The following is a 10,129-nucleotide window of genomic DNA, read 5'->3' as shown; positions in this document are numbered from 1 at the left end:
TTTGACTTGTTTAGAACCACAAATTTTAAACATATTATTTTTTATTAAACTCCATACTCAGTCAAACAGGTTTACACAGAGGGAGTAAGAGGTAGTAACAGTTAGAGGGTGTTTGGCTAAGCTTATAAGCTAGTCAAACTGGCTTATAAGAACTTTTTGGCTTATATACGCGTTTGGTAAAATTAAAAGTGCTTATAAGCCAAAAATAAGCCAAAAGCCATAAGTTGGTCTCCCCTAACTTATCAAATTTCAGCTTATAAGCACTTTAAGTTTGACCAAAATATTTACTATTCTATCCCTAAAATAATTCTTTTTAAAACAAAACTCTTCATATACCCAATTCTTCAGTTGCATATTATTAATTTCAGCACTTTTATCCAAATACATAACTGCTTATTTTTTAAATCAGTTTCAGCACTTAAAAGTGCTTTTTAGCACCTAATAATAGGGGTGTCAATGGTTTGGTTCGGTCGGTTATTTTATAAAATTTGTATCATACCAATTTTTCGGTTATTCTATTATCTATAACCAAAATTAGACTTTTCAAAACCGTCCCAATCATGTCGGTTTCTCTTCGATATCGGTACGGTTCGGTTAATTTTCGGTATTTTTTTTAATATCATGTAAAATTCACCAGTAGAAGTAGAATTGCAATAACATACGTTCTTTTATAGGACTTGACAAAACTCTCTAGACATTTTTACTGTTTAAAGGGTGATGAACTAAAAAAAAGAAAATATGACTAGAGTATAGATCCATCAACTATTCTACAATAGTGTAAAAGAAATCAAACAAAGGCAAAGAAAATATTAATCACATGAGTTGAAAGATATACCAAGCTGAGACTCAAGAATAAAGTCTATAGAAGATTAAATATTCAAAAAGTTAAATCTAAATTATATGAAAGGAAACATATTCAATACATTGTAGTTTGTTACTCATAATTGCTAGAATACTTTGTGTCTTGCTAATAAAGATAGTTGCAATAACTTAGTTTAAGTACAAGTAGCATAATAGGTTTTAAGAATTAATATTTTGAGTTTAATTACTTGTTGACTTGTAATAGTTTTCATAATTCCAAGGCTCAAAGAAAATTTAATGCATTATTATTTTTAAACTTATTAAATAAATATATTTTCTACATGTAAAATTTATGCGGTACGGTTCGGTTTTTTTTGGTTTATTTTTATAAAATAAAAAACCTACCCTAATTATCGGTTCGGTTATAAATTTATATAAAAACCTACGATTTTTTAAAAACAAACCTAAAAGTCGATTCGGTGCGCCACAGTTCGGTTGGTTTAGTCGGTTTTCGAATATCCATTGACACCCCTACCTAATGCTTATTAGTTACTCTAAATCAGCTAAGTCAAACGGGCTCTTTAGTACAAGATTCTCACTTTACTTAAAACTTTAAAGTCTTTATACACAATCTAATCAAACGTTTGGTCTGACGCTAAACCCTGTTCCCTCGTCAGTTTCAGACACTTTTTCTCTGTAAAGTACTGACAGTAACCTCATCAATATTCAACACACGCACCTTCAAAATTCTTCAAAACACACACCCTCTCTCTCTTGGTCAAGATGCAGTCGCCGGAATCTTGCTTGAGTTGCTCAACTACTCTAATAGCCGACGAAGATGAAGAGGTGGCAGATGTGGAAACACCTGTGAAGGCAGTGGAGAAAATCTTGAACTACAAATTCCTTAAACCAAAACTTCTTGAAGAAGCCCTTGCGCACCCTTCTTGCATTGATTCTGTTTCTTATAAGCGCCTTGAGATCGCTGGTGACGCTGCTCTTGGCTTAGCAGTCGTCAATTTATTTTACTTGGAATACCCAGAACTTGTCCAAGGTCAACTCTCTCTCCTCCGCTCTGCTAATGTCAGCACCGAGAAACTTGCTAGAGTTGCCGTTCGCCACGGTCTCTATAAATATGTCCGCTGCAGAGCCACCGCCGCCCTCGATGAAAAGGTACATTTGGAAAATAAAAAGTCATGTGGCTCAATAGAATTGGTGGCCTAAAACTAAACCTTAATAACATGCCTTAAACCTTGGCTTTTTTTTCCCAATTCAGTATGTAATCAATTTCAAGCTTCTTCTAACTCTTTGAGGCCAAACGCAGTGGTTTTATTGGCTTGAGGGTAAAGTATTTAATTTTTTTGTGCAGGTACATTCTGTATATTATTTGTGGCAAGATCCGATTTAGCTTTCTTGGCCAATTATTTGTCTCCTTAAATTGATTAAGTTAATTCTTTTGTTAGTTTGAATTGAGGGATTTGAAATTTGGATATAGGTGAAGGAATTTGTAATAACGGTGCAACAGGAGGAGCAGTCAGAGTTCTATGGAGGAGCAATGAAGGCGCCGAAGGTTCTTGCTAACATTGTGGAGTCAGTTGCGGCAGCTGTATATGTGGATTGCGGCTTTGATCCGAAGAATGTCTGGCTGGTCAGTTGTCTCTCTTCTGGCTGTTTAGATATATTGATGGTTCATACTTGAGTTTCTGTTTTTCGTGGATTTTGGTAGTATCTTAAAAATGTAATTTGGTAGAATTAAAATTTTTAGGAATTGTGCATGCCTGCTGTATATAGGGAAGTTGCAAATGCAGGTATCTTGTGTGCTTACAAGTTACACATGTGGATACCCAGTGTTAATATAACCCTTTTTCGTTCATTTATACCAATTCATGCTAAGTTCACAAACTCACTTGAAAAGTTGGGGTTATGTTTGAATTGTCATTATTCCTGTCAGTTTCAGTCTTGACACCTTACTTCTCCAAATATGCTTTTCATACATCTGTTTCCTTGAGAAGAAATGACAAGAGTTAATAATTATCCTAAAAAAGAAGTCATTTATATGTTATTTTTTTGCATTGTGTTTAAGCTCATAGAGTATCTATGAAAAATAAATTTTTGGTTTTCCTTCTCTAGAATGTCATTTTAGATCTGTTTACAATGGAATAAGTTCATGTGGCCTAACTAAACAAGGTTTTGAAGTTGTGCGAGAGAGACAGAAGGTGGGGTTGCTTATTGAAATTTGAAATTGTCATGATATAGAAAAAGTAAAATGGTAAGTTCACATGAAAGGTGTATTTCTTCTGTCTTTTCAGTTTTGTATCATCGGAAAGCCGATTAGATTGCGTTTTTCACCTAGAAATCTAGCATTTTCATCTCTTGCAGATGAGAACGATGTCCCGATGTTCTGATTAGTTTAGTTTCATTTTGTGTCAGATATTTAGAGGCCTACTCGAGCCTATTATCACGTTAGACTTGTTGGAAGAACAACCACAGCCTGTAACCTTGTTGTATGAGCTTTGCCAGAAGGTCGGAAAAAAAGGTCGATATAAAGCATTGCAGAGAAGGAGAGAAAGACATAGCTAGTATTTATGTCAATGGTCAATTTATTATCTCAGCTCCTTCTGAGAACAAAGAAAATGCTACACTGCACGCTGCAAAGGCTGCACTCCATCAGTTAGCTTTTAAATCTATTGGTAAGACGGATACTGAAGTTGAACCAAATACAGAGATTGATGAAGTAAAGCAGAAGCTGCATAAGCTATGTGGGAGAAAGAAATGGCCCATACCGACTTACAGGTTTGAACTTTTCCTTTGAGTGAGATAATTTACAGTTGCACAAGCAAACTATTTTAATTTTTTCAGGTTAGCATGCATAACATGGAAAAACTTGGACATTAGGGAATCCTACTGATAAAACCATTTTCTTCTTTTGGATGCATATTCCTTTGTCACTTTAGTCGAATTGAACTCATACAAGTGTTATTTCTACACCTACTTTTGGATGTGCGAGGTTTAATATTTCGAGTAAATTTTTACTCTTCAGTCTTCATATTATGAGATCTAAAGATTTGTACATGTGTTTTGCACGCAGGAGATTTTACTATTTTGTTATTTCTTTTTCCGGGTTTGTGTGTCTCACTACCGTATGCCACCAACTGGTTTTTTGTTTTGGGGTAAACACGTGTGAACTGTGTGATACTGTGATTTAGTTTTCCTTATTGATTGCTTTATGATGGGTGCAGAATAGAGAAACAGATAGGCCCAGCTCATGATAGGAGGTTTATATGTTCTGCGCAAGTTCCAATACCTGAAGGCTTGCTTTTTGTGACGGGAGAGGAGAAGTCGCGAGTAAAAGATGCAGAGAATTCTGCAGCTTCAGCGATGTTTAGCTCCATCTTATCAGGAAACGGATAAATTGATGCACTAGAGAGAGTACGGAACCAAAATGTGGTTTATTTTTACTCAAAATACTCAAATAAGTGTAAAAAAAAAAGTTACCAAACTATATATAACGCCACTAATAGTAGCGCTATACAGTAACGTTAACTGTACCGTTACTGTATAGCGCCACTATTAGTGGCGTTATACTGACAAACCTTACATAGCGCCACTATTAATGGCGCTATACAGTAATTACCTGAAGACATAGCGCCATTAATAGTGGCGCTATACCCCTTAATACAAATCCTCCATCTTCTTCTTCTTCGTTCCATCTCCCTCATTTTCATTTCTGGTCCCCCCACCACCACCACCACCACCGATTTTTTAAAAAAAAAAAAAATTGGGTCCTCCCGTCACATAAAAGTTTAATATTTGTGGTCCCACTGTCGAGTAGAGCTTCGTGTTATTGTGGATTCACTCTTCCGGAGTCAAAATTTCGATCTATCTACATTTCGAAAATTCTAAATCGAGGTATTTCGATTTATTTTAAGTTGAAACTTTTATAACAATGCATATTACTTGATTTGTATGTGTTCTATTTCGGTTTGTGTTTATTTTTTCCGAAACTAGCATGTTAAATTTTATCCGAATTTAATTTTAGTGTTGTATAAAAATATGTAAATTAGTCTAAAAAATGTGTTTGTTAATATCCTCATGTATATTTATGTGTTTTTATGCCGTTTAGTTTAGATTATTTTTTAAGCGTAGTAAAATGTATACTTTTTTAGCGTAGTAAAACGTAGACCTTTTTAGCGTAGTAAAACGTAGACCCCTTTAGCGTAGTAAAATGTAGAGCCTTGTAGCGTAGTATTGTGTAGTAATTGTTTAATTATCTTATATTCTAGCACGAAATCCATAATTATATCCATAATTATATATATATATATATATATAATTCTTACAATTAATTTATTAAAAAATATGAATAAAAATTATAAAAAAAACATAAAATTATTAATGATAGTTTGGTACTACTGGGCCTCAGAAAATCTAGCACGAAACCCATAATTATAATATATATATATATATACATATATATATTATTTTTACAATTTAGTTATTAAATAAATATGAATAAAAATTATTAAAAAAATATAAAATTATTAATGATAGTTTGGTACCACTGAGCTTCAGAAAATCTAGCACGAAACCCATAATTATAAAAATTATATATATATATATAATTTTTACAATTAAGTTATTAAAAAATATGAATAAAAATTATTAAAAAAACATAAAATTATTAATGATAGTTTGGTACTACTGGGCCTCAGAAAATCTAGCACGAAACCCATAATTATAATATATATATATATAATTTTTACAATTAAGTTATTAAAAAATATGAATAAAAATTATTAAAAAAACATAAAATTATTAATGATAGTTTGGTACCACTGGGCCTCAGAAAATCTAGCACGAAACCCATAAGTATATATATAATTTTTACAATTAAGTTGTTAAAAATATGAATTTAAATTATAAAAAACACACATAAATTTTAATGATAGTTATTAAAAATTATGAATTTGCAGTTGACGACATGGATGCACCTATACATCCCGGCCCTCGGACGTCGAAGCTACTACCCATACAGCTCCAGCATAGATCCGAGCATATATGGGGGGAGAGTTGCTTACGCAGACTTTTCGGGGCAGGAGAGTGGATTTATTGTGGGAGTTTTTGACTCCTCCCCGCGTTCTACATCCCCGTGTGGTCCATCACCTGGAGGAGATGGGATTATATAGGATCATTAGCATTGGCCGGATACAGCTCGACTATGCTTTGATCACGGCGTTGATTGAGCGGTGGCGACCGGAGACGCACACTTTCCATCTGCCCATCGGCGAAGCCACCATCACACTCCAGGACGTCGAGATTTTATATGGCCTGTCCACCGATGGCTTGCCAGTTTTACTGCCTGGGAACATGAGATATTTTAACCGGGCTTCATATATGGATATGCTGCACAGGCTCACGGGCTTCAGGTCCGAGGACCCAGATGTAGCAATTGGGAGCAGTCGTATGCAGTTGGTCCCCATTAGAGACCACTTAGTGCAGATCCACGATACTATCACCGACGACTCAGCGGAGGTGGATGTGGAGCAATATACGAGGCTGTTGTTGCTCCTTCTATTTGGGGGGTCTTGTTCCCGAACACTTCGGGGAACCTAGTGAGCCTTCATTTTCTGCATCATATTGCGGACTTTGATGATACAGTCAGCTACAGCTGGGGTGGTGCTGTCCTATCTTTTTTGTGCAGGCAGATGTGCCGGGCATCCATTGGCACACAGAGAGACGTTTCTGGCTTTCTGCCACTTCTACAGGTGACAACTTATTCAAATAATTTGTCGTTTAGTTCCAATTTTACCTAGTTATAGTTAATCTTTACATCAACTTTCTGTTTTAGGTTTGGGTGTGGGAGCGATTTCTGCAACTTCGGCCACCTCTACCACAGCTACCGGCTAATGTACATATTCCTGATCTCCCTCTAGCTTGTAGGTGGGTATTGCGTCGTAGACTTGCACGAGAGTATCATGGCCATCACAATCTCCCCTTCTGTAGGGATGTGTTGGATTTTCTGAAGGATACACAGGTGAATATCTAACTAAACTTACCAATTATTTTTTAACTAGGTGTTGCGCATACTAACGGTTTGTGTTATTATTTGATAGTTCATCTGGACACCGTACAACGAAGAGCTGATAGGTACCCTGCCAGCGTATTGCACGCACGGTCGCCATATTTGGAGGGCTTCCGTCCCTCTCACGTGCCTCGATATTGTTGAGCACCATGCCTCAGAGCGAGTATTTCGTCAGTTTGGATTTCCGCAGTCTATACCGACTCAGCCTGCATGGGATCCTTTACATTATGAGAGGGATGATAGGATGAGAGTGGACGACATATTTATTGAGTGGCTGACAGCGCAGTTGGGTATTTGGGACCGCCGAGGGGACTTGACCCCAGTTCCGCAACACTTTCCTATCGAAGTTTATATGGCATGGTACCGCACTGTTTCCCGACTTTTTATCGGGAACCCAGTTCATTAGGTAGATGGTCGATACGTCTCATACGCCGGGAGACATGAGGCTCTGGTATGTTTTCTGTTATTATCAATTACTTTAACAGTAATTTCTAGTCAAATACGTAGTTTATATTAAAAACTTTTGTGCAGGCGATTGGATTGCATACCGTATATCGTATGGGGCAACAGATGCAGAGTTATGTCCACGACCCTGTGATCATGCAGGACTATAGTCGTCGCTTAATGGATGTGGCTGCCCAGACACTGCAGCGAGGCCGATCGGATCAGCGTTTGGCACACCAGCCAGATTATGTTGACCCAGCCACATACCAGCGAGGTCGTGGTATGCCACGGGGTGGTGGCCGACGAGCTGCTGCTGCTCCACGACGACCTGTTGGTGTTGGACGACGTGGTCGTGGGCGGAGAGGAGGTCCCCAGCAAGGGGGCTTTGAGGCTCCTGCTGAAGATGTTGCTGCTGATATGGGAGGTGGCATGCATGAGACCGACATGCCATCTTACAGCCTTGGCATTTATGACACTCCAGGGACGTCGCAGGTGACCCCATCGGGTCAATTCTTGATCATGGGCTCGGATTTTCAAGGAGTGGAGTTGGGTAGATATTTCCCTGGCCCGTCTACCACTGATGAGTCTCGACCGATCCGAGATTTTGATAGTGGGCACCGACTGAGTTATGGCAGCTCATCACATGCGCAGGTATGAGTTTATTAGTATTAATTTTATTACTGTTTTTACTATAACTTATTTATTTTGTTTTAACTTTATTAATTTACTTTTTTAGGCTTCATGCGATGCTGCGACAGATGACTACATTCAGGATCCAGACACGATTATGGTAAGACAATATAAATTTTTGTGAATTGTTATGTAGTTTTCTATACTAAGTTTGATATTATTATGTAGCCTTCTACTGGACCTGACAGCACCACCGATACATGTCATCATGTGCCGCATCCGGCCATAAGGAGACGGCTTGATGATGATGATCCTGATAGCGTACCCGGGCGGCAGGGGATGCGCCTCAGGCCAACGGCTACTTTGAGACACACCGGATGCGGGACACATTGATTCGGTCTTCCATATTTTTGTTTTTTTGGTGTAAATAATATTTTTGTGTACATTAACAACAATATTTAGTCGAATATGACAGTTACTTTTTTTAGTTCTCATTTCATTTTATAGTTTTTAGTATAGTAACACAACAACTTAAACTTAACTTCCACTTAAATTAAAATAAAATTTAGTACAACAAACAAGGAAAACATCACTACAACACAAACACAAACATAACATGCCAACATAATAAAAATACATGACATATGAAAATGACACTAAACACATACACGTCAATGCTCCATCCTCAGTTGTCATTTATTCTTCGCTCCAACCACTTAAATCGTTCTTCCATTTGTTCTTTTTCTTCTTCTAACTCTTTCACTCTCGCCTTCACCTTCGCAAGTTCCCGTTTATATTTTTCGTTGCGTTCCTTGTGTGCTTCACAATTTCATTTTGCTCTCCATTTTTTATCTTCCACCTCCTTCAGTTTCTCCCTCATTTCTGTAATAATTCTATCTCTCTCCTTTTGTATTCTATGTTGGTATAACAACATATTATGAAATTCCTGTAATCTATCCCTGTAGCTTTCCTGATAACATGGTTCCTCAGCCCATTCATCAAATTCATAAGTAGGTTCGTCGGGTTGCTTGTACACCTTGTTCATACAACACCAATAGCGGCGTCCAACGTTAGCACCTTCCCACCCACAATCCATCATGCATGGTTTTTCACATAAGCAAATTGGTGGACGACCAGGTTGAGCCATTTGTGATCTATTTGCTTATAATAAAAACCTTACTTACTTTTAATGAAATATTTCTTGGGGGAAATTTTTAGCACACAAAATAACTACAATGACCCCATTATTTATAGGCTAAACAAGACACATATAGCGACATATCTAATGACGCTATATTAGATAGCGCCATATCTAATGGCACTATATTAGATAGCGTCATATCTAATGGTGCCATATCATGATGTTGACGAGACGACTTTATGTCAGCCGGTCACACATATCTAATGGCGCCATATCATGATGTTTTCAGCCTTTTCAGTTCGACAAGACAAGACACACATAACGCCATATGTATATTTTGTGTATTAAATATCGTCATAGCGACACGACAACACACATAATAAATATACCGATAATTATATTAAATTATTATTTAAATAGGTAAAAAGGGAAAGTACAAATCATAATTAACAAACAAGAAAATATTATTTCATACATACTTAAATCGTATACATAACAACTAATTATTACAACATGAACTCATGGGTAGTTAGGTACAATAGAAGAACACCCGCCCTGAGCTTGATTATTGTTGCCACCCAAAGGACATTTTCTACGGGCGTGGCCTGTTTGCGAGCATATACCACATTTGTGTGCATATACGATATCACTAACATCCATTTGGTTCCGTATACGCGTTCTCTTCTGCACCTATCTTTTACGCAAATAGGACTTGTTACACACCATTTTAAATGGTTCTGGGGGCCAGTAATGCTCAGAACCCACTGGTTGCAACTGACCACTATATGTGTTTAGGTATTTGGAAACACTATATTGTTGATCAATATAGTTGGTCTCCGCATAACCAACACGTTGAAAACACTTGATGGCATGTGAACAAGGCATGTGGTAGATTGACCATTTCCCACATGAGCATAACCTTGTGGATTCATTTACAGTATGTACATTATTACCCCGATTATTATGGATAGCGGTGCGAACTTCAAAAATACCTCGTTCGTTATCATATTGCAAAAAGGAATGCCAATGTGCTC

General features: G+C 37.1%; 1 protein-coding gene and 1 pseudogene across 1 annotated transcript; both read left to right on the top strand.

Annotated features, from left to right (window-relative positions):
- Positions 1-1,454: 1,454 nt before the first annotated feature.
- On the top strand, positions 1,455-4,542 carry LOC107811371 (ribonuclease 3-like protein 2; annotated as a pseudogene).
- Positions 4,543-4,576: 34 nt separating this feature from the next.
- On the top strand, positions 4,577-8,405 carry LOC142162852 (uncharacterized). Its single transcript, XM_075219852.1, has 7 exons — positions 4,577-4,707; positions 5,772-6,563; positions 6,647-6,832; positions 6,912-7,331; positions 7,412-7,975; positions 8,061-8,114; positions 8,183-8,405. Exons 5-7 carry the CDS (start codon positions 7,439-7,441, stop codon positions 8,345-8,347), a joined length of 756 nt encoding a protein of 251 aa, XP_075075953.1. The 5' UTR covers positions 4,577-4,707; positions 5,772-6,563; positions 6,647-6,832; positions 6,912-7,331; positions 7,412-7,438; the 3' UTR covers positions 8,348-8,405.
- Positions 8,406-10,129: the final 1,724 nt, after the last annotated feature.

The sequence above is a fragment of the Nicotiana tabacum genome, chromosome 8 (assembly GCF_000715075.1).
Source record: "Nicotiana tabacum cultivar K326 chromosome 8, ASM71507v2, whole genome shotgun sequence".
NCBI lineage: Eukaryota > Viridiplantae > Streptophyta > Magnoliopsida > Solanales > Solanaceae > Nicotiana > Nicotiana tabacum.
The sequence above is the reverse complement of the archived record's forward strand: the minus strand, read 5'-3'. Positions and strand labels throughout refer to the sequence as shown.